This window comes from Urocitellus parryii, chromosome 3 (genome assembly GCF_045843805.1).
Source record: "Urocitellus parryii isolate mUroPar1 chromosome 3, mUroPar1.hap1, whole genome shotgun sequence".
Taxonomy (NCBI): Eukaryota; Metazoa; Chordata; class Mammalia; order Rodentia; family Sciuridae; genus Urocitellus; species Urocitellus parryii.
The window spans coordinates 28760821-28787078 of NC_135533.1; the positions used below are offsets into that span (position 1 = coordinate 28760821).

The 26258-nt window shown below is 33.4% G+C and overlaps 1 protein-coding gene across 4 annotated transcripts in view; it reads left to right on the forward strand.

Annotated features, from left to right (window-relative positions):
• Positions 1 to 26258, forward strand: part of Ankib1 (ankyrin repeat and IBR domain containing 1) — a 123573-nt gene that overhangs the window by 50722 nt on the left and 46593 nt on the right. For all 4 annotated transcript variants that reach the window (XM_026413053.2, XM_026413054.2, XM_026413055.2 and 1 more), the window contains exons 4-5: positions 6301 to 6483; positions 13361 to 13478. In XM_026413053.2, coding sequence (XP_026268838.1) covers positions 6301 to 6483; positions 13361 to 13478 — 301 coding nt within the window. The remainder of the gene's footprint in view (positions 1 to 6300; positions 6484 to 13360; positions 13479 to 26258) is intronic.

Here is a 26258-nt window from a genome sequence, read left to right on the forward strand (position 1 = left end):
AAATGAATTATTTATTTTAAAACTCCTCCTTTCTATAATAATTGTGGTCCATAATAGCCTCCTCACACGTACAAATAAAATTGAAATCTCTTAATTATAGAGTTCTCTGGGAACCTCTAGGTATGAAGGTATCACTGGATGTATATAGTGTCACATATCAGTGTCTCTGATGGCCAACCCTGATTTTTCTGAAGTTTCTCATGTGCTATTGCTGCCTGGTTGACTTCCTGATATAGCTGCTCCAACAGTTTCTCAAATTTTACATTTTTGAAGATGCACTTTCTACCCACTAGCTTCTCCTTTTAATCTCCCCAATAACCAACCAGTCTTGATAATACCTGGACTTACCTTGGTCTGTTCTTTATTTTCTTTCTCTTTCTCCTTGCAGCAACCCCCAACCCCCACTGCCTGCACCAAACCAGTATGATTCACTGACAGAGTAGACCTCTTGTTTCTTTCAGCCAGCACCTTCTTTTTATCTCTATGTTCACTCTCTAATACCAAGTGATTTATGTTAAATCTTCACTTTGGTGTATTTTTTAGAACTGCTTAAACAGGAAAATCTTGTGTTTCAGAAATACTCATTATTTAAAGTTATTTATGAGTTAACAGTAATCAAAAAATTGTGGTAGTTTTATATAGTTTGAAAACTGGAAATGCTTACATAATAAACATTTACTAAGGATAAACTAAAAATAAATTCCTCTAATTCTGATTTTTCATATACCAAAGAAGAATTCAGGGGTTTGTAAGCTGTTTTTTTTTTTTTTCCTCCCCTCTGAAAACCTAGATAGTAAATAATTTTATTTGAATTTCTGATTATTTGCACATATCCTGAAATATTTGTTTTGACTCATTTTCAACCATTAAAAAATGGAAAAGCCATTTTTAATTCATGGGCTATACAGAAACAGGCAGCAGACTGGCCCCTGCATAAGGCAAGATGACTCAACACTTCGGTAGTTGGTGACTATAACAGATTTTTGCTTTTGATAGTGCTTCACTCTATTGTAAAGCATGTTTAAAAATGAGTGTTACTTTATATATTTCTAATTGCTTATTTTGGGAGCTGTAAGGGTAGCTGCTTAGATCAAATAGAGGTTACTAGAAAAACAAAGGTGGTAAGGCATACTTTCCCTTCCATAGGCAGAGAGCCTGTTTGACACATGGGCAGCTATCAGAGTGTTTCACCGGTTCACTGAAAAGCCATAATAACCATTCACAGAACTGACTGAAGAGTTTACCTAATTATTTTGTGTTTTTTATTAGCACCTGGAGTTTTAAAATTGAAAAGAACGCAAGAATTGTAGTCCCAGCTCTGTAACTCAGTAACTATCTGTTTGAGTCTCAGTTTTCTCATTTTTTTTCAAGAGTTATGATCTCATCATTGTTCCCAAATATTATGATGTGCTAAGGGCTATATTAAGACAGTGACTATTAAAGGCATTACACACACCCTGGAAGGGGTTCATTGTAGTAGTAAGATTTGAGAGGGTAAGATTTCAGATTAAGTATCTGGAGGAAGCTATTCAAAATGTAAATGTCAGACCTGCAGCATCAGTAGCTACTCTGATCTTATGATAAATACAATTTCTTGAACCTCCAAATTCCAAAGCAAAATTTCTAGGATTCCAGGAATGTTTTGGTAGGTTCTCCTGCTGGTTCTTTTGCATGGTAGAGTTTGAGAAGCACTGTCCTAGGTCTCAAACATTTGCAGATTGAAGTTTTTTTGGTGGAGAAATAATAAGTGACTTGAAAATAGAGACCATACCAAACAGAAACTACTGAATGCCAGGGTCAAAGATTTGGGAGTTCTTTTGCAGAAAATTAAGCCAATGAAACACTGTGATTGAAAAAGTAGTATCTTAAAAGGTAAAACAAAAAGATTAGCCTAATGGTTGGAGTGTGGAATAGATTTTAATGGGGTAATTGTAAAGCAGTATTTATTAAGAGACTTGGTACTCAGAGATTGGTCTTCAGAATGGTATTAGCATTGATCATCTGGGAACTTGTTACAAATAAAGCAATTCAGACCAAATTTTAGGCCCAACTGAAACTGAATCTATACTCTAGTAAATCTTAATCATATTCCCATTGAAGATTGAAAACCCCTATTTACAATGAGGTCTTTGGGCCACTTATATTGTAATCACCTATAAAAATAAATTGATTGCACTTTCCACTCCAAATCCATCTTATAAGACTATCAAGCTCCCCAGATGATTGTTAAACCATTTGAAAACCTTGTATCAGGATACTGGTTCTAACCATTACTGTATAGAAACCTCATACTAATACAATCATAAGCTCTAAATGTAGATCCCACACATTGTTATTTTTAAAGTTCTCCAGATGGCTTCAGTGTGTAGCCAAGGTTGAAAACCATTGTACTAGATGGAGGAGTTGTAGTGAGATTATTGGATTAATCTTGTATAAACTGATAAAGAGCTTGGCTTTGTGTGGTGGCATTAGGGATGGAAAGAATGAAGCAGATATATGGGATATTATGAAGAACTGGTAGCATTTGGTGACATGAAGAAAGAAGGGAAACAAAGAACCAAAGGCTGAATGTTTTCTCTGTTATGCGGATGCTAATTCACATTAAGGGGGTGGGGCTAGGGAAGAATAGAGGTATTTTGGATTAGACAGAGGGAGAGTGAAAGGAGACAAGGGGGTTTGGGATTAGGAATGATAGTAGAATGATTGAACATTATTACCCCATGTGCATATATGATTACTTAAATAGTGTAACTCTATATCATTTACAACCAAAAGAATGAGAAGTTATACTCCATTTATGTATGCTGTGTCGAAATGCATTCTACTGTCATGCATAACTTAATAGAACAAAAAAATAAAAACTAAGAAAAAAAGCAAGGGAGAAAAAGGTTTTAAAAGGCTTTAAATTTTTAATATTGACTATGATGAACTATCTTGGGATGACATTTTCTGATTTTTTAAAAAAATTTTTTATAATAATCTACTCTTATCTCCTTAACTAAATTAAATTAACTTTAAGAAAAAATGAACATGGTTTTAAATCTAAGTAAATTTGAGGCTTGCCAACAATTATCAGCCTCTCAAAAAGTAAGATGAGGAAGGAATGAGTTGAAAAGAAGGGAAAGTAGCCTTTTATTTAGAAGGATGGATATTCAGGTCTTAGATTCTCCACAAGAAATAGTAGACAGACTACTGAAAATTAGGACCAAATGTTTGGGACTAAAGAGTATAGATTTGGAATTATGAGGTACATGATTGACAGCTACAAACAAGACAATGAAAAGATGGGAGATCCAGGGGAAAGTCTTTTAAAGTTATAGATAACAGAGTTAAAGTGGCAACGTCAATTTAGAGAATGCTTACATTTGAAGATGGTAAGAACAAGAGGTAAAGCCTATGTCAGAAACAGAAAAAGTAGAAAAATACGGTGGCATAGTGATACAATGTCAAGGATGCCAAGAGAAGAATTCCAAAGAGAAAGGGTGTTATGGTTTAGATGTGGTGTCCCCCAAAAGCTCACGTATAAGATAGTGCAAGGTTTGGAGGAGAAATGATTGGGCCATACACTTAACCTAATCAGTGAGTTAATCCCTGGTGGGATTAACTGAGTGGTAACTGGAGGCAGGTGGGGTGTGGCTGGAGGAAGTGGTTCATTGAGTGTGGGGCTATGGGGAATATATTTTGTATCTGGAATGTGGAGTTTCTCTCTGCTTCCTAAACATCATGTGAGCTGCTTGCTTCCCTTTGCCACCCTTTTCTGCCATGATGTTCTGCCTCACTAGAGCGCTAAGGAATGGAGATGACCTTCTGTGGACTAATAACCTTAGAAATCCTGAGCCCTCAAATAAACTTCTCCTCCTCTAAAGTTGTTCTGGTCAGATCTTTTAGTGAAAAAAGCTGATTAAAACAGAGGGTACTCAGTCACGTGACATGCTGCAGCAAGGTAAAGGAATTGGAGGACTGAGAAAGACTGTTGGATTGAGAGTTAAGAGGTATTAATGACTTTCAGGAATATTGTTTCCATAAAATAAGGTAGAAGATAACTAGGAGTAATTGAGTCATTTGCTGAGAAAATGGAGAGAGAGTGAATATTTTTGAGAAATGTGGCTGAGGACAACAGGAACAGACAGACATGCATTCCTTAACAATGGAAATACATTCTGAGAAATGCATAGTTAGGTGGTTTCACCATTGTATGAACATCATAACATGTACGTACATAAACCTTGATGTTAAAGCCTGCTACATACCTTTCCCTCCTTTTCAACTTTGCAAGAAGGTCAGTGTTTGCTGGTGAGCAAAGAGGAGGATAAAATTATTTGAAAGAAAATGAAAAGAGCCATTTATGATTAACCTTCATATAAAGTGAAAGCCTCTACAAAAGTATTAACATTTAGATTTACATAATAACCCTCATATAAAGTGAAAGCCTTATGTATGTAATTTTTATATGACTAGCAGCATAGTAGGTTTGTTTACACTAGTATCACCACAAACTAGTGAATAAGGTGGTGTTCTATAAATTTAGGATAGTCACAACACCACTAAGGCAATAATAATAATTTTTCAGCTCTATTATCTCACTACATCATCTTCTTATATGCACACCAAAATGTCATTATCCTGCCCATTACAGTATTAGGAAAGTAACTAGAAGGATAGCAGGATTAAGTTAAAGGGATTCTGTGCCAGGAGCTAAAGGAAGTCATAGTAGAGATGGAGAAAGTAATGAAGTCCAGTACACAGAGATAGTGAAATGGTAATCTTAGAATTAGAACAGACTTTAGGAATCATCTTGTTTTGCACCTTTTTTTCAAAATTACATGTCTCTTTTTCTAATGGGCCTATGTAAACTGTGACTTGAAAGAGTTAAATGACTTGCCAAGAGTTCCCAACATTTTATATTATGGATCAGAAGAATGGTATGGGATTTGTTTTGAATGTTATTGGTTACCCCACCTCTGGAATTATAAAGAGGAAGAAAGGCAGAATTGAAGAAAAGATGTGTTGAAATAGTGATGATTTGATATATCTTGGTATGACTGTAGAGGAAACATAAGAATTTCAATCAGATCAGTGGCTCAGGAGGCTGAGGCAGGAGGATACCAAGTTCAAAGCCAGCCTCAGCAACTTAGCAAGGCCCTAAGTGAGACCCTGTCTCAAAATAAAAGGGGCTGGGGATGTTGCTTAGTGGTTAAGTGCCCTGGGTTCAATTCCTGCTACCAAAAAAAAAAAAAAAGAATTCCAATCAGAAGAACTTTGCAAGAAGGTCAGTGTTTGCTGGTGAGCAAAGAGGAGGATAAAATTATTTGAAAGAAAATGAAAAGAGCCATTTATAATTAACCCTCATATAAAGTGAAAGCCTCTACAAAAGTATTCACATTTAGATTTACATAAGAGCCTAGGCAGAACTTGAGGATTGACTCAGGTTGCATTTGCCTTCTTCAGTTTGTGTGATCATCCTACAACATGAGTCAGCAGAATAGCCAAGCACAGTTAAAAACTCGATCATACTTGTGTCTGACTAGCTTGATAACTTTGGTCAAGTTTCTTTTCTGAGACACTTCTGTCACAGGCGTGTATAATATTAAATGAGAATGTATATTTAATGCTAAGCACTATGCTGTGCTTAGAAGGCAATACATAGTGACTGTTACTATACTGAGTATGACTGAATCCTGTATAAGAATCTTCATGCTTAATTGTCAGAATGCCCTTCAAAGTTGAAGGGTTTTTTTGAAGATTTTTATGTCCTTAACATCTCCATGAACACAATCAGAAACTGGAACCTACAGCTCTTAGAAATTACATATTTAACTTCTGCAAAACCAGCAGAAACCTCAGTAGTAAGCAAGTTACAACATTATTTTATATCTTTTTAGAGATGGCTTTCTTTGGACCAAAGAGAGATTGTATGATAGAGGATCTTCCCAACTTGTCCATCAGTAGCTCATCCCATCACTTATTTTGAGGAATGTTAGAAATAGCTTTGCCTCAGTGACCTGGTCATCCTAATTTCATTTTAGTATTTCACAGGATAATGAATGATACAAGTAAAATGTTTATTTATTATTGTTTATAATCAATGGAATTCATCTTATTATTAAAAAGAATAATTTCTAGCCTTAAAAATTAGAAGCCACAGATATCTAAAATACATTTTATTATTAGTTCAAATACACACTATACATACTGTTGCATTTTTGTTATGCTAATCCTATTGTATTTTTTAAAAATCAGTAGGTTGCAATAACTTTTCATGTAAATCTGGTTGCAACTTTTCAAAAAAATCTTTCTTAGCTTTTAGTAAAACATGGAGGAGACTTGTTTGCTGAGAATGAAAATAAAGATACTCCTTGTGATTGTGCTGAAAAACAACACCACAAAGATTTGGCGCTCAATCTGGAATCCCAAATGGTATTTTCACGGGATCCTGAGGCTGAAGAAATAGAAGCTGAATATGCTGCATTAGACAAACGAGAGGTAAGGTGCTTTTTGTTGTTGTTGTTGTTTTTAATAAAAAATTATGTAACAATAATTTTACATTTTATATTAAATTAGAAATTTTTTCTTCTTTAGAGCTTGGTTTGTATGGTCATCTTTGCAATATGTTAAATATCCTGTCATCTCCATAGCTAACTGATTTGCTCAAGCATAATAAATGTGGCAGGCATTCTTGATTCCTCACATCTCCTTAACCATCACATCCAAACAATCAGGGTGTCCTGTTAATTTTACCTAAATCTATATGCTCTTCAGTCTTTACTTCTACTCTCCATCTCCAGGCCCTCACCATACTCACTTCTTAGCTATTGTTACATTTTCCTTACCTCCAATCTGGTACCTTTAGAATCTGATTTGTACATAGGAGTCAGAGTGGCACTTTTTTAAACTTAAATCACTTCATATCATTTAAATGAATTAGTGACCATATTGGTCCATTTTGTGTTGCTATAATGAAATACCTGAGATGAGCCAACTTTATAAAGAAAAGAAGTTTACGTAGCTCTGGTTTTGGAAGCTAAAAGTCTAAATGGCAGGTTCTGATAAGGGCCCCATGGCAAATAGTGGAGAATATTTATGGGAGTGATCTTGAAACAAGAAACCAGAGGAAGACTGGGATTTCACAGTGCCTTCCTAGGGTATGCCCCTAATTGAGGACCTGCCATTCATAGGCCATATCTCTTAAAAATTCCACACCATCATTGCCACAGTGAGAACCAAGCTTTTAGCACAGGAATCTTTGGCAGGAAAACAGGTGGGGAAGGGCACATTTAAACATATTCGAACAATATGAGTGACTTGTCATTGTACTTGAATAAAATCTGAAGTGTTTGCTCAGATGAAAGCCCTTTATGATCTTACTACTACCTCTCTTTCCATCTTCATCTCAAAATTTACTTCCCCAGCACAATACCTAGACTAATCCAAGGCTTTTCCATTTGCTTTATGTCTGAAATCTTCTCCCAGTTGTTTTCTTTTAGGTTCAGAGAGAAAATCTTTCTAAATATGGTCTCCCCAGTGCTCTTATCATTTTTTTATGCTGATATATTTGAAAATTGCTCTTAGTTATTTTGAAATACACAGTACATTTTTATTCTGACTCTAGTCTTTCACGCTATTGTGCAGTAGACCTCAATATCTATTCTTCCTGTCTACCTGAAACTTTGTGCCCCCATTTATTTCTCATAAGACCTATCAGATGCTATAATTATTTTGTGTATTTATTTGATTATTGCCTTTCTCTCTTATTAGATTGTCAACTACAATAAATCTAGAGCCTCATCTGCCTTATTCAACAGAGTATTTTCAGTGCCTAACACTCTGCTTACAGAGTATGCATCCATTGATATTGCTTAAAGAAATTATAACACAATTTTTCCTCCCAAAATGATTCTGATTCTTCATTGTTCAGTACTAACTTGATTCTAAAGGTATTGTATCACTATTGGTTTGTATGTGTATCATCCAGTCATATTGTTTGTTTTATTTTTCCTATGAAATTGTCAACAAAAATATTTTGAGTTTTTATACTCTCTATAAAGGCCAAAAGAGCTGAGTTTCTTAGAATTAATATTTGTATTTCTTTGTGTTTTTGTTTCTTTATTTAGGTTATATTATAGATATACTTATTAAGTTTAAGTACATATAGAAAGGGCCTATGTCCTAAAGATTTTGCTGGCCTTTTCACATGGTTATTAAATCCACACAGGAATCTTGAGTGATATTTGTGTCCCCTTCCTCCCTTTTTTTTTTTAATATTTACTTTTTAGTTGTAGTTGAACACAACACCTTTATTTTATTCATTTCTATGTGGTGATGAGGATTGAACCCATAGTCTCACATGTGCTAGTAGGCGAGTGCTCTACTGCTAAGCCACAACCCCAGCCCCTCCACCTCCCTTTTAATAAGAAAGATAAACCAGAAAATACTTTCCAGGATCACAGTGAAATGAACTTGATTCTTCTGTTTGCCATACTACTTCCCTTTTGACAATCCATGATTTTGAGTCAAGCATAAATTATTAATATAATTATTTAGTCAGAAGATAACATTTCAGCAGTAGTATTCCAGAAATAATGTTGATGTGATTAAATTGAAAGTCATTTGTGATTATGTATTTAATCTTTTCTCCAAGGTACCATAATTTAATTCCTAGTTAAATATGAAATTACTAGAATTTGGTTTTTAGAAACTAAAAGAACTTGAAACTACTTGGGGGACAAAAAAAAAATTAAAAATAAATAAATCAGTAGAACTCATTAACAGATGAATGACCTAAATGAACTTAGTGTAACTGACTATTAGTTTAACTTTAAATATATAATAGTTTGATTCTAATTATATAGAAGAAAACCTATATAAAGAAAGAAGATTGAAGTACATAAAATAATAATTGTGGTCATGGGAAATTTCCTTTGCTTTTCTTAATTTTCTATTTTCATGCATTTTCTGAAATTTATAATGAATATTTATTGCTAAAAAATGTTCTCTGTCCTGATGCTACCCGTTTCATATTAAGTTTCTTATATTATCAGACTTAAGCAAAAACATATATACATATTGAATTTTTAACATAAAAGATCATCATGTATTGAGTCCTAATAATTTTTTTTCAACTTTACAATATATCTTGAACATTTTCCCAAGTCAGAATATATAATCTGTGTTTGAGAGACTCTCCCCTTGCCACCGCCCCCTCCCCATGACACCCCCTACCCCTGTGCTGGGGATTGAACCAGGGCCTAGGCATGCTAGGCCAAGGCTTTACCACTGAGCTACCTAATCTGCATATCTTAACCATTTGTTTATTGATGAATATTTAAGTAATTTAGATATTTTTACATTTCTGAGTTTTTGATTCAGTTAATGATCTAGATGGTGTATAAAATATCCTTTATCTTCTTGACACATTGTAATTAATTAGTTTATAAATAATAAAATAATTAGTTTATAAATGGGTGAAATCCATTTCTTATCCCATCATTCAGCAAAACTCTGAGTTGCTGCTCTGCCAGACACTGTTTTAAGTGCCTGGAAACAATAGGAACGCAGATAAGAAAAAAAATAAAAATAAAAACTATAGTTATGGCTGCCTAGAAACATTGTAAGTTTTCTTCTGAGTAAATGAAAAGTGCACAGTATGCTATATAAAAGGCCTTCATTAAAAAAAAGAAAAAAAAATTAAGAATTCTCCCTTTCCACCATTCTATAAATCAGGAAGGCTCAAGGTCCTTTTGCTGTTGTTTAATTTTTTTTTAATTGTAGTTTGACACAATATCTTTATTTATTTCTTTATGTGGTGCTGAGGATTGAATCCAGTGCCTCACACATGCTAGGCGAGCGCTCTACCCCTGAGCCCCTTCAAGGTTCTGTCTAGCAAGGAACCCACATGTTGGGCATTGCCTTAGGCAACTACTCCTGTTAGAACATTTAACCTCCTCTGCTCTATAGTATACTTTTAAGTGGAGGTATAGGTGAAAATAGTCTAGGTCTTAATGCCCAGGCAATAACAGCTGAATAGGGAGAGAGGATATTGCCTATTTCTCTGGCTGCTTTTTTCCCCCTCTACCTCTTAAAATAAGCTCATGGATCAGCAAAATAAAAATTGGCATTAAGGGGAATTGGAAATACACTCTCCTGAGTGTATTTCATATTTAAAAATTTTAAGTTACCAATATATTGGAGTAAAAAAATGCTATCCTTAAACTAAAAAAAAAAAACCACCACCAACAACAACAAAAAAAAGTTTCACATGTTTCACATTCATAGCAGGGTGCTGTTTTCATTGTGGAAAAATTTAACAAAAACAAATATGCCCTTCAATTAATTTATGTCAGAGTCTTTCTGAAACTATTTTTGAACAATCTACCGTTTTTGTTTTTTTTTTAACATGGTATAAAAATAGTGCCATTTTTGTGTTAGGTTTTCTCATTTCTTGAGTAGTGGTCTCTTGGTAGCAGTAGTATGCACTGATACAGAAGAGGTACTTTTATTCACTGTGTCTTTTTAATTTAGTTTCCTTTTTCTTTTTTTATATCTGTACTGACTCCTTTGAAGGTTATTGCTGGTTTGTGTTTAATCTGAAAGTAGAAGCAGTTTATCCTGGCAGCAGGAAAAAGAAAGGCGCCTTAATTTTAATCTTTCCTACAGAAGAAAGAGCTAGTTAATGCCCACTTGGGACTGAGCAATGTATTGAAATGCTTCACATGACCTAATTACAGTTCTCCTACAGAAATTCAGAATGAGTATGTTACATGTTTATGCAGGCAATATGTTTTTGTCCGTCAACAACTGTTTTTCTTCCATTGTTCTCTTTTTCAATTTAAAACTGCATACATTTTAAAAAAAACTTAATTCATGCTGATTGCTTTATACTATCCTTTCGTTCTTAATATGTCTAAAATTTAAAAAAAAATCTTTCAGTACATTATATCAGAATTGCAAGGAAAGGTGATTTTTCCCCCCATTAGTTTATCTGTACTATTGGTTTCTTTTTGGGGGGGGGGTGCGGAGGCTACTGGGATTGAACTCAGGGGCACGTCACCACTGAGCTACATCCCCAGCCCTATTTTGTATTTTATTTAGAGACAGGGTCTTACTGAGTTGCTCAGTGCCTCAGTTTTTGCTGAATCTGGCTTTGAACTCGAGATCCTCCTGCCTCAGCCTCCCGAGTCACTGGGAATACAGGCATGCACCACTGTGTCCGGCTGGTTTCTTGATAATAATCTATAAAGTGATAATTAAATTAACCATTTTCTCCCTGCTTAGTTGGTTCAACATTGATGAGGTAGAATGATGGCTAATCTGAAAAAGAATATTTAGGAAATGAGTCCAGGAAATACACAACTGCTACCACTGGAAATATCAAGAAATACTCTAATTATTGAGGCAAAGAAAGTTACTCCAACCCCAAACCTGGACTTGAAATACATTTTCTAGAAACAATGTGATACATAGTATATACTTTCATAATAAAATGAATACTACAAATTTAACTATTGAAAGATGTACTAGGATTTTTTTAAGGAGAAAATGTGTTTCACAGTAAACTTGAAAGGTAGCATTATACAGTTAAGACTTTTTCTAAGGATACATAGGATTACATTGAAGTGCTTCTTTCATTTTTATTTAATGATATTTCTATATAGAATAGTGTTAATTTTCCATTTCTTTCTAGTTAAGTTCATGGAATACCTGTATATGTAGGCATTCATGGTGTTGTAGCTGAATGGATACATATGAAGTAGGCTATAATACTGTGTGATGTGGAATGTATGTGATGTTAAGTCTACCCCATAATTTTTAATAGCAAAAACACTATAGATTGAATGTACACTGCTACTCCTGGTAGCTGTTTTACATCCCAAGTGATTTTTCTTTTATTTTTCAATTACATTTTTTCCATAGAACGTGCTTTTTAAAATATTTTTTAATTCCTAACACTGCTGAATTTTTACAAATTCATCATGAAAATTATCATGATGAATATCATTTCACATGCATATTCTAATATGATTGTACCATAATTCCCTTAGTGTAGATCTGAATTATTTGCTTTTTTTTTACTTTTCAAATAACATTACAAATAACCAGTTCTGTCCACATTTGCAATTCTATCTTGCAATACATTCATACAAGTCAAATTAATAGGTTAAAAGATGAATATTTTAAGGGTTCATGATAGGTTATGGTAGGTTGTTAAATGATACACTCATTTTCATTTTCATCTATAATGTTGCTGATGACCAGCTCACTGCAACTCTGCCAATACTGTGGGTTTTTTTTTTTGTTGTTGTTGTTTTTTGTTTTTTGGTTTTTTTTTTTTTTGTTTTTTGTTTTTTTGTAACCTTGGCCTTTGCTGGAGAAAGAATTTGTATCTTGAAGGCTGTTTATGTTTTATAATTTTTTTAAAAAAAAACTTACTTATGATGACAGAATTTCTATATATTAAATGTAATACGCCTTTTTTGGTTTGTTTGTTTAAATCTTGGCAGATTTTTATGAGGTTAAGTCTTCTCTGTTATTAATATACTCATTGCTTTTTATTTGTCCCTGCCAGAAGATATCTAAGAATCAGAAAGTTAATCCTGTCAACTCAGAAAAATTAGCCTTGGTGAATAGTCCTAGTCACATGAAGTTAAGTAAGAATTGATGAAATGATTACCATAATACTAAAAAAACCAAGCAAGAAATAAAAATAACATCTAATTCTAACATATTTGTAAATCAAATACACTGGGTTAGATTTGTTCCTGCCTAGAGCTCTTTAAGAACTGTGATAGATACTACCAGAGGACATCTGAGTGGTTGTTTTTCTAATAAATATTTGGGAATCTCTACTGCTTTTTAAGCTGATTTTTAATTCTTGTTTACTACAATGCATTGGTTACTAGTCAGTGATTCAGTGACTGTAACTGCCTTAAGTGAACATACATGTATTTATATACAGTTGGTTTGCAGAAAGAACAAACTGGATAAAAATACATGAGAACTTTAGTAGTGATTATTGCTTATTCATATGATTATAAGTTTTTATTTCTAAGGCTTTTTTTGGTATATAATCCAGATTTGCAAAACTGTAAGGTATGATGGTTTTGCCACTATGGTTTTAATACTTTTGTTTTTAGAATGTTGAGTTGCATGAGCCCCAGCATCTGCTTTCCAGCTTAAAAGGGACTTATGAAAGGGTAGTTTGAAGTCTGTGACAGTAGAACCTAAAAATACCATTTGAACTTCTATAATCAAATTGAAGCTGAAAGATTTAATAATTGATAATCTTATGTATTTGTTTATATATATTTTGATAATTCCTAAGCATCATGGCCAATCTAACTTCTAATTTCTCTTCTTTTCAAAGCCATATGAAGGATTAAGGCCTCAGGATCTTCGCAGATTGAAAGATATGCTTATTGTGGAAACTGCAGACATGCTTCAGGCTCCTCTATTTACTGCTGAAGCTTTACTTCGAGCCCATGGTAATGAAATAAATGTCATGCTTCTAATCATACTGGTGTTTTTTGAAACTTTTCAGGGTTAAAAGATCAGTATTTTTGTCTTTTAATATAAAACAAAACAGTTTTCTTTAATACCTGTATTTATTTTTCTGAGGTACTTAGGATCAAACCCAGTACCTCTCACATGTGCTAGGCAAGTGCTCTACCACTGAGCCACAACCCCAACTCCACAAAAGAGTTTCTTAAACAAGCCTGACTTGTTTTTTGCATCATGGTTACTGCATTAGTCATCATCCTCGTGACATTTTGTATTTTGAAGCATAAAATGGCTATATTGAATCAAAGGGGGAAATTAGGCATTCCTTTTTTAAAATTGAGATACTAAATTAACTTACAGTGTCATTTTAGAAATATATCTGATTTGAGTGTAATTAGGTGTTGGAATCCATTGTGCTAGTCCTTATTTTAACATTTTTTTGCTGAAGTCATTCACTTATAAAATTGTAGTACTTCAATTATAAATACCTTAGAATTTGTTATTAGTTTTGATGGTTGTCTTTCAGAAAAAGCTGTTTCTCAGCATGAAATGTATAAGATGATCTTAAAAACTCAAGCACACTTTTAATGGTTCTTTTAATTTAAAAATATTTAATATTTACCTCTCTTTAAAGGTAAATATTGAAATTTTAAAAATAAAAACAAAAATTAAGGTAAATGACTATTCCATTTATTTTGAGGTTCTAGCTTTCTGTTTTAACTAGAAATCTCTATCTCCACCTTCCAGAATGTTTAGTAATCTTTTACATTTTTATTTGTTGTTGATGAATCTTTATTTATTTATTTGTTCATTTTGATCACCACTGTTAATATTTTGTTATAAATTTCCAGAATTGTTTCCTTCAATATTGATGTTTCTATGGTTGTACAATTGACATTGTTTTCCTATTTCATATATCAGTGGCTCTTAAATTTTAGTGTACAAAAGAATGCACTGGGAAACTAAACATAGATTGCTGACTATGAAGACATTAGGTGTGCAGTTAGGTATAAAAATGCATTATAAACAAGCTTACTAACTAGATTACTTAGAAACATTGCTAAGCTCATTTTTTTTTTTTAATGAAAGCAGTAGTTTCAAAAACCACCTAAACAGTAAAGACTTTATCTACAATCTGACTTTAAATCTAAGTATTCTGGCTGGGCACAATTCAGGAGCCACTTTTCAAAAGAAACGAACTTTATTTTTAGAACCACACAGGCCAAACAAAACAGCTCCTCAGGAAAAACCCTCAGAGCCCAACTGCCACCACCGGCTTCCCACAAGCCTCTCTCTCAACCACAAGCCTCACCACCTCCCACAATCCTCCTGCTCTTGAAGCCGATTGGCTGGGTTGTGTGGGCGGAGCCAAAAAGTCCCCCAATGAGCAGCTCCGTGGTCTGAAAGGGCAAGGAAAGAGCTCAATGAGCATCTCCAATGAGCACACTATAGAGGAGCGAATCAGCTAGATGTTGCTGGGGCTGCTGTGAGCCAATCATCAGCCGGCAGCTGGAAGTTTGCTGGCTGCTGGAAGTTTGCTGGGGCCCCTTCGGCTGTGTCTCTCAACAATTTCTAAATGCTTACTTATCATTTTCTCCTCAACCTAAGAATGTCCACAGCTAAACTCATGAGTGGGCATCTACCTTTACCTAATTAGCTAGCCAGAAACTTGAAAATCATACTTTATTCCTCCATCTCTATTATGTCTAGCTTTAGTCCCATCATTCCACTTCTCAAATATCTCTCAGCCTCTGCCTACCTTCCTTAGGTCTTCCCATTATCACTTAAATTCAGGCTCCCATTATTTTTCATCTAAAGTGTAGTGCCCAATTCCAATTAATTTTTCATATTACCAGTAGGTGTCCTTTTAAAATGTCAATTGGAGCATATCACTCCCTGCTGAAGACTCTTCACAAACTTAAAAGCATCCAAATTTTTTTAGTAGACTTTATGATACAGGCTTCTTTGCCTAGATTGTGTCTCCAGTTCTTGTCCTGACCCACTCCAATTGTTCTTAAAAATCTAGGAAACCTCTTCTGAGTATGTCTTCCCAAGTCTCTGTTGGTATCCTTCCTTCGTATTCCCATTGTTTCTCATGCATATATGTTACACACTTAGAATATAATATTTCAGTTTCTTTATTTGCTTTTTTCTCTTTATTAATCTGAGAGCTCCTTAAGGCTAGGTTTTAATGTTTTGTTTCTTTCCACAATACCTAACATATATTGACCTCACAGAAAATAGTTGAGGAATGAATAAATAAGATACCTGAAATGTTATACTTCAGAATAGCTTTTAAAATCATAATTTAAAGGCAGAATGTTTTCTTTTTAGCCAGGTAATAATTCTTACAATCAAAATACAAAAATTTCTTCAGAAATACAAAATACCTTAATTTGTGTTTACTCATGGTAAGGTTCTAACTAACTGAATTTTAATGAGAACTATATTAGACATACAAAGTTCATCCTCTTGAATTTCTCTCAGTAATAAAAGTAACATATAATTGAGTATTAACTCATGAAAAGATAAATAAAATTTACAAAATATAAGACCAGTGCTAATTTAATTGTGTTTGGAATAAATTTATTGAAGCATCATTTTTAACTATGGGCAATTAAACATTGGTGGTCTGCATCTCAATTTCTCTTTTCCTAGGTAATGATATCTTTTCCCAAGTCCTCATGAACATAATTTTTTCCCTCTGGATTACATCTTCCTTTTGTGCTAGATACCTTACATATAACTATCTTTTTTTTTTAGATAGGGATTTTATTTCAAAAGAAAAATTACCTAAAATATAGTAATTCAGTCATTCCCTTACGTAAATGACTTTTCAGATTTTTCTCTAGGAACAAGTTGGAAAGAGGTGACTATGCTGAAGATATTGACAAAGATGTTGAAAAGGAGCTTTATTATAACTGTCTTTTTGAAAACCTCTTCAGCATACCTCAAAAACACCTTAAACTCATCATGTCTAAAACTAAAATCATGCTCTTCCAACTGCACCTGGTTCTCTGATGTTACCTATGTCTGTAGGAGCACCAGCCAACCAACTGGGTATTCAAGGCAGAAACTTGGGACACCAAATTTGACATTTCCCCCTCCCTCAGACTCTTGTGTCCTATCATTACTGAATTGTCAGTTTCACCTCCCCAATCATAAGCTTTTTTTCTTTGTGTGTGTGTGTGTGTGTGTGTTGGGAGGAAAGGGGTCACTGGGGATTGAACCCAGGGGCACTTGGCCACTGAGTTACATCCTCAGCCTTATTTTGTATTTTAGTTAAAGAAAGGGTCTCACTGAGTTTCTTAGTGTCTTGCTTTGCTGAGGCTGGCTTTGAATTCGCCATCCTCCTTCCTCAGCCTCCCTAGCTCCTGGGATTACAGGCATGTAACACCACACCAGGCTGTTTGTTTTATTTCTATTACCACCGCTTATCCCTGTTCTCTGTCACATACAGTAGCCACTTCCTAGTGTACTTATGCCCTGTCTGATTTTTCTCTATATGTCATATTAATATTTTTATATCTAATCATGGCAACTTGTCCTTTCTGTCCCCATTCCCAACTTTTCATTGACTTTATATCACTACTAAACTTAAGGTAGAGATATTTGTAAACAAAGTTCTTCAACACTGAGCCCCTGTCAATTTGTCAAGCCCCATCTCACACAAATCTTCCCTCTGGTCTCCTTGCTTCAGCTATATTGACCTTTTTAATTTCACAAGGCAGCCACCTTCTCCTGCCAGAAGCTTTTGAATATGTTGTTTCCTCTCTTGAGGATGTCTTTTCTTCTCCTTTTATCTGGTTAACTCCCGCTTATTATTTAGATGTCCTCTCTGCCATTTTCCCCAGATCACCTTGTCTTACCTCCCTTACCTGAGGTTGTCCAGCTCTTCTTCATGTGATTCTGACTGGTGATTGGTGTGAGTGTGTATAAAACATTATTTTATTAATGTCTTTCTTCTTATAACTGGAAATACTATGAAGATAGGGATTATATCTGCTTTTTCCTACTATTCTTCCCTAATTGATATAGAACATGGCACATAGAAAATATGCACAGTATACTTACTAAATGATGTGATAGGATCGAGGTAGAAATTGATCTGAAAAATATTTATAGTAGGTAGGACTAAAATTTAGCATATTTAATCTGTTTATACATTATAGGAGTTTTTTTCTTTATTAAAAAGTGACAAGGTGGGCTGGGGTTGTAGTTCATTGGTAGAGCTTGCCTAGCATGTGTGAGGGACTGGGTTTGATTCTCAGCACCACATATAAATAAATAAAATAAAAGTCCATCAACAACTAAAAACAAAATTTTTTTTAAAGTGACTTTTTTCTGGTAGAGCCAAAAAATTGTGTGTTGTATTTTCATTATCATTCTTTTGAAAGTGTTTAAATTTTCCCTTCTTTGACTCTATCTGTTATTTAGAAGGATATAGCTTCTAAATATTTGAAATTTTTCTGGATATCCTATTAACTATTTCCACTTTTGTCCACTAGGATTTCATTCTTTTGTAATTTGTTGTGACTTGTTTAATGGCCTAATACATAGTCTATCTTGATAACTTTCCCATGTGTTCTTGAAAAGAATGTATTCTGCAATTGTTTAGTATAGAGTTCTGTTAACATCAATGTATTATGCAAATTTTCAGTGTCATTACTAATTTTTATTATCTAGTTCTATTGGTTGCTAACAAAGGGATGTTAAAATTCCCATTTGTAGACCGGGCACATTGGCGCATGCACACCTGTAATCCCAGCAGCTTGGTAGGCTGAGGCAGGAGAATTTTGAGTTCAAAGCCATCCTCAGCCACAGCAAGGCACTAAGCAACTCAGTGAGACCCTGTCTCTAAATAAAGTACAAAATAGGGGGCCTGAGTTTGTGGCTTAGCGGTAGATCGCTCGTCTAGCACATGCAGGGCACTGGGTTTGATCCTCAGTACCAAATAAAAATAAATAAATAAAATAAAGGTATTGTGTCCAACTATTTCTAAAAAATATTTTTAAATTTTTTTTTTTAAGTAGAAAATAGGATTAGGGATATGGCTTAGTGGTTGAGTGCCCCTGAGTTTAATCCCCTGTACCCCACTCAATAAAAAAATTCCTTCCTATTAATGAATTCTATTTTTTATTTATTTGTTTTTATGTAGTGGTAAGGATCAAACCCAGGCTAGGCAAATGCTCTACCACTGAGCTATAACCCCAGCCCCTGTGTAAATGTTCTTAATGCTGTCAGTCTCTTAGTATATTTTGAAGCTCTGATCCCAGTCTCATACACATTTATGACTATGTCTGACTTTTATCATGAAATGTCCCTTTTTATCTTTCCTATCACTCATTTTTATCTGAAATTAATTAATGCATAGCTTTACTTATGTTATTTGCATAGCTAATAGAGTTTTTTTAAGTTATTTTAATTAGTTATACATAACAGTAGAAGTGAGTCTTGTTTTTTTTTATCCAATCCTAATTCCCTATACCTTTTCATTAGTGCATTTACATTTAATGAAATTATTATTATGGTTGAATTTTAGTCTTTCATTTCACTATGTTTTTTGTCTCTTCTGTGTTTTGTTCCTCTGTTCTTTTTTTCGCTGCTGTCTTTCAAATTAATTGAATGATTTTATAATTTGATTTTAATTATCTCTTGGGTTTTAGGTTATTCTTGTTTGCATCTTTTAAAAAATGCTTTCTCTCTGATCTCCTGTATACTTATCTTTTTACATCTACTTAAAGTTAATGTGGTACCATTTCACGTAAAATGATGATCTATCCTTTGTGTTATGAATATCATATTACATACATTATAAATTTCACAACATTGTTAAAATGTTTGCTTCAATCAATCATATTTTAAATAAACATTTTTTTCCTATTCTTTAGGTTGGATCATTTCTACTGATCTGTTATTATCTGTTTCACCCGATTTTACCTTTGATCTCTTTCATCTCTAAACCAAAGTTAACCCAGTGATTTTTTTTTTTTTCCCTTTTCAGATACTATACTTTTTGGTTCTAAAATTCCCATTTGGTCCTTTTTCTTTACTAAGTTTTCATTGGTGATATTTACACATTTTTTTATTTATGACCTTCAGCAAAAAGTTATCATTTAAGTCCTTAATAATCATTATTCTAACATGTGAATCACATCACCTCAGGGTTGATCTCCATTGATTGCATTTTCTTACATTTTCCTTTTTCCATACATCTAGTAGTTTGGGCTTGCAGCTTAGACATTTAAAATGACTTATTGGAGGGTCTGGGGTTTAGTTCAGTGGAAGAACACTTGCCTACCATGCAGAAGGCCCTGAATTTGATCCCCAGCACTCCAGAAAAACAAACCAACAAAATGATATATGGAGCACTAGAGAAGAGCTCAGTGACTCAGTGATATTGTGCTTACCTAGCAGGCACAAGGTCCTAGGTTCCATCTCTAGAACTATCCACACACAAAGAAAACACAAAGATATATTGTAGAGATTCTGAATTCTGTAATAATTCTCTGAGTATTGATGTTTGTTTGTTAACATTATACTTCAGACTCCCATTTTCTTGCAGTGGGCAGCGGCTGAATCTTTGTTGACTTGTTTTAACTGCCTGAAATCTGTTCCATACATGAACAATTCAGGCCCAAATCAGAGATTTGGAGAGTCTACATTCAACATATCTGTGGCTTTTTTTTTTTTTTTTTAAATAGTCTCCCTCCTTTTCTAGGTGCTCTGATAACCCTGAATCTAATCTCACTTCTTCAGGCTAATAAAATTTCAGGTTACCATTCTTGTGCTGCATGGAGTCTTCCCACAGGCAAAAACTTAAAACACTCATACAGTGCTATTTCGGTTTGGCCAAGTGACACCTCCACTTCTTTTTTGATTGTTCACTACTGCCTTTAGACAGTACTGTCTTTAGTTGTGATTGGTATTTTGTCTAACATTTATCATTGTTATTGTAGGAAGGTTGGTCTGATAGAAGGGAATTACTTTACTCTTACCAGAAATGGAACAGTACTTATTACATTCAAAGCATTCCTCATGTTTTTTAAGTATTATAAGGAAGACAGTTATATCATTTCTAAGTCATGGTCATTCTGCTCCCACCTTTTCCTTATCTTTTATCTGGCTTATCTGGTTATTGGCTAGCTTTCATGTGTAACCCTTGGTATTAGTGATTCTTACCACTTTCTTGGCTTACATGAAAATTCAATCACTAATTTGTTCTTTACTGTGTGGCAAGCAGTAGACTTTGAGAAATTGTCTAGACCTCATAATCATTTGGGTAGGAAATTTATCAGTGAATAGGTGATAATTGAAATCCTGAGACATGAAGTGGTGTGAATATACTTTGTATACAACCAGGAAAAAAAAAAAGAAAGAAAGAAAGAAAGAAATCCTGAGAATGACTCTAGTTTTTTAAAGTAAGAAATAGTCTCTGAGCCAGGCACGGTGGCTCACACCTATAATCCCAGCAGCTCAGGAGGCTGATGCAGGAGGATTGCGAGTTCAAAGCCAGCCTCAGCAATGCCAAGGCACTAAGCAACTCTAAATAAAATACTAAGCAATCTCTAAATAAAATACAAAGTAGAGCTGGGGATGTCGCTCAGTGGTCGCTTGCCCCTGAGTTCAATTCCCAGTACCAAAAAAAGAAAGAAAAAAAAAATAGGCTGAGCCAGATGCAGTGGTGCACGCCTGTAATCCCAGTGACTCAGGAGGCTGAGGCATGAGGATTACAAGTTCATAACCAGACTCAGCAACTTAGTTAAGCCCTGCACTACATTTTAGCAAGACCCTATCTCTAAAATAAAATATTAAAAAAGGGTTGGGCATGTTGCTCAGTGCTAAGCCCTTCTGGTTTCAATCCCCATTACCAAAAAAATGAATAGGCTTTTGGTTTGAATCAGATTCTCCTCATCATGTTGTTTTTAAATATTTTTTTCGTTGTCAATGAACCTTTATTTAATTTATTTATTAATACATGGTGTTGAGAATTGAACCCAATGCCTCACACATGCCAGGCAAGCACTATACCACCGAGCCACAATCCCAGCCCCAGCCCCTTATCATGTTTTGAAGTATCTTTTTCTTGCTATTTAAAAGCTTTCTTTTTAAAACATCAGGAATAATTTTTAAGTTTGTTTGACTTTTTCCAATTCTTAAAATAAATTATAATACTATTTTTATCTTTCATAACACTCAAGTATTTTTATATTAGAAAGTTAAGACATTTGATCTTGGGGTTTATATCATGCTCTATTTGATTTCCTAATATTTTATTTAGATTTTGGCATTATAGTATAATAAATACTCTTTTAACTAGCATCAGTTTAACTAGACTTTGTCAAGTAAGGACTTTTTTTGCCAAGTAGACTGAGAGTATTCTTGGCTAGGAGATTTCTTTTCAGAATTCTCCTGTGGTTGACTTGAATTGTGTGCTTACCAAGCTTTGGTTACCAAATCTGATTATCCTTGTTGTGATTGCATAATATAATGAATCATACTGATAAGATATTAGTTTAAAAAATTATTATTTTTCTGAAATTAAAATTGATTACCTTGGAAAGCCTTGATAAAGTAAGTTACTTTTTAAATTGCTGTTATGTGTGAGTGAAATAAGTGAAAAAAGAAGAGGAAGATCATAAAAATTTAGGCCTTTACATTCAGATTACTACTGGATGTATTTTAAATCTCATTGTAAAGAAATGATGCTGAAAACTTGTATACATGTTTTATAGGGCAGTTTAGGCAAGAAATAGGAAATAGAAGTAGAATGAAAGTCAAAGAAAAAGCCTTGGCCCTACATGAAAAGGATTAGAAAATTAATGTATATGCTTTTATTAAAAGTTTGATGGGTTGGGACTGAAGCCCAGTGGTAGAGCACATGTGAGGCACTGGGTTTGATCCTCAGCACTGCATAAATAATAAATAAAGATATTGTGTTCAAGTACATCTAAAAAAATTTTTTTTAAAGTTTGCGATATGTGTGTATAATTATTTTTGTAATTCTACATTTTAACTGACCAATTATACTTGCTAATATAAAGAAGACTTGGTTGATGTAAAATTGAGTTTTGGCATTTGGAGTTTTTATGACAGCCTTTTAAAAATCCCAAGAATTGTTACATAAAATTTTGGAAAATTTTGCTTATATCATATATTTTTTAAACAAACAATTACTGTACTTCCCAGTTTCTTACATAGTTTTTAGTCTGTTTGGGTTTACTACCTCTTCATGCATTCTTCAGTTTTAGTCATTTGCAATTTCCTAGAGTACTATCAAACTTCATGCAGATTTTAATAATATTGGTATGTTATTTTATGTTTATTTGTTTATTCATCAGATTTTTATTGAATACATACTTTGATCTAGACCTTAGGCTGAGCAGTGGAGATAAAATAGATTAGCAATATAGTTACCATCTCTCCCCTTCTATAAGTTTATAGTTTGAAAAACACTACATTTTCCTGCAGTTCTTTTCATTTTCTCTCAACCTCTTGCTGTATTTCATTTTCAATTGAAATGTATATTATCTGAGTTTTTCTTGACTACAACAGTATTGGCTTAGTTATTTAGCTTTTTGCATTTTTCAATTTATAGTGATTTTTTATTATTTAAGTATTCTTTATTTTTGTTTCAAAGGATTTCTTCATCTTTGTTCTTGAAGAATACCAATTTGGTCTCATTTTCCTTATTTGGCCAATGATGTGGTTTTTTTTTTTTAACTTATAACTGTTTTGTCCCAAGAAGTCTTTTATGATAATTTCGATTCTTACTAATGTTCTTATTAATATTTTATTTGTTGTTTCTCATGCTTCCTCTAAGAGCTTCTTATTTTATTTCTTAAATGTTCTATTTGATTTTCACGTGTTGTTTTTCTTTGCTACAGCAACACCTTTTCTGCAGCCGTCTTTTTGCTCTCTGACCCTACCTCAGGGGCACTCCATTGGTTCCAGTGAAGAGAACTAGCCTCACCAGAAAATAAAACATACTATAAGCCACTATAATTCAGTCAATATGACACCTGAACAAATCTAGACAAATAGACCATTGAAATCATAGCAAGCCCAATTTAAAATATTTGGGAATTTAATTTATAGTTAAGATATTCTAGCTTAGTAAGAAGACAGTAGTCAATAAATGAGTGTAACATGACTGGCTGGACAGCTGGAGTGAAATTAAGTTGGAATATTTAAAAAATAAAGAAAATTCATATCAGAAATGGAGGGAAGACATAAAATCAATCCATCAGTCTTAGGAGAAGGTCTAGTAGACACTTTCTCAGACAAGCAACCAAGAAGCTAAAGAAAAGATAGGCTAAAGAATATTGACATTTTAAATTTTTGTTGTTAAAAGACATTGGTAAATAACCCAATAGAAAACTGATGAAAGGATGTGGGTAGGTAGTTCACAGAAGGACAAATGTTAATGGCCAACAAACACATGAAAAGATATTTGAATTCATTAGCTGTCAGAAAAGTAAGTTAAAATAACAATATCAGCTGGAGTTGTAGCTCAGTGGTAGAACGCTTGCTTCTCACACGCGAGGCACTGAGTTCGATCCTCAGGACCACATTACAAAAAATTTATTATGACCATCTGCAACTAAAAAATATTTTTGTAAAAAATAACAGTGCCACTTCATAAATATCTAAAGGAACTATAACATCACTGCAGAGGAAACTGGTTAAGTCCTCTGTTGTTTGCAGATATATGGGAATATGAGTGTTTGGCCCTATTCCAGGAAATTTATCCCAAAGAATTAGAAGCATGATGTGTAGTACAGCTTTATTGTTGTGGCAAAAAATAACTAAACAAAGCAGGAAATACTTAAGTAAATCATGGTACACAAATTGTTTCACAAGGTGGACTCAGTTATTAAAAAGAAAATAATGTTCAACTTGGAGAGTTTTTAAGAGGTTGATTAGTAGAAAAGGAAATAAAGTTTAGATTAAACTTATGTAAAATAATCTGAAAACCTTCATGTATGTATATATGAGTTTACATATAATTATATTCGCATGGAGAAAAACATGGAAGGAGAAATGTTTTGTTTCTCATGTATTACTGACAAAGAGGGAAAGTAGAGAACAAGGAGAAACAAGTAAAAAAACAAAAGCTTCTGCTCTAAAAATAGCATATATGATATAACTATGTGTATCTTTATTCATAATATACATATGTTTTACAAAGTATTTGATAAATATTTTAAGAAATTTTTTTCAGGTAGATATAAAATAATTTAATGTTATAAAATTTTAAAAAATATTTTAAACTAATGAGTGTATTCATCAATTCTCATAGCCTCTTTTCGTTTTTCTTTTTAATTGCTTTTTTTTTTAATACTTATTTTTTATGATGCTGAGGATCCAACCCAGGGCCTCACACACGCTAGGCAAGCGCTCTACTGCTGAGCCACAACCCTAGCCCCTTAATTGCTTTAATGTAAAATCTTTCAGTATGTTTTTAAAAGTATGTTTTAGTCAATATATTATTTATAATTTGTAAATTAAGAAAGGAAGATCCAAACAAGGTATTTTAATGAGATGTTTTGAAATCATTTACAATTGTAACTTTTAACCAGATTTTTCAGTTACCAGTCTGTTTTTAGTAGACTAATGTGCACTTAAATTATGCCTCACTTTAACATACAGTTGTGCTAATTTAGTGTTTTAAAGTTTAATCTATCATTCTGTAAAGAGATAATGCCGTCTCTTTTCCTCACATTCTCTTTTAAACCTATCAGCCAAAGTCTTATTTTAAAAGACAAGATAAAGTCGTTTTTTTTTTTGTTTTTTTTTTTTGTTTTTTTTAGCCTGGATAAACTGTGTATACCTCAGCATTATTTTATCTATTTCTTAACTCTATTCCTTAAGTTTCCAAAGTAAGTTCATAACTTCTTCAATATAGTTCTCTGGATAAAACCCTCAATCTCTTCCAAGACTATGATCCAAATGTCTTGAGGTCATCACAAGTTTTGTGATAAGCCCTGAAATAATTATAATAATTAATCATAGCCTAGATTTATTGACGTTACCATCTGCCAGCCATTACTTAAAGCATATTATGTATATTACTTCAGTTAATGTTCATGAAACCAATAGGGTAGATACTAATTAGTCCCAGTTAACATGTAAGAAACTTAGATACAAAGAGGTTAAGTACTTGCTTACCACTTTCTTTTGAAATTGATGAGAGTTAATAAAATAGACATGGAAGATTGGTTTTTCCTATTGTAATTACAAATCCCTATAGCTGCTAAAAATGAAGGAAAGGATATCTTTATACCAGTCAGTATCACCTCTTAAATATTAACACATCAGTCAAGTTTAAAGAAACCAGCATTAGGGGCTAGGAATGTGACTTAGTGGTAGAGTGTTTGCCTGCCATGCCTGAGGCCCTGGATTTAGTCCCCAGCACCAGAAAAAGAAAGAAACCATCGTGATGTATTATATGATGTTGCAAGAATTAAGAGTGGTCAGGTTTAAAAAGAAAGAAAGATTCTTATGAGAAAACCTAGGAAGATAAAACATTTATTTAGTACTTTTATCTCTAAAAATTTCTCCATTAATATCTATTCAATTAAAGGATTTTTATATGTTAAAATAAGTTTCTACTAATAAAATTAGTAGATTGCTAAATTTTATGCCATATGTTTTAGAAACAAAATTCATAACTGAGAAATATAAATGCCTATTTTATATGTACATGTAAACTTTCCATACAAGTAGAAAATTTAGGTTTATACTGCAGTATTTTAAATATG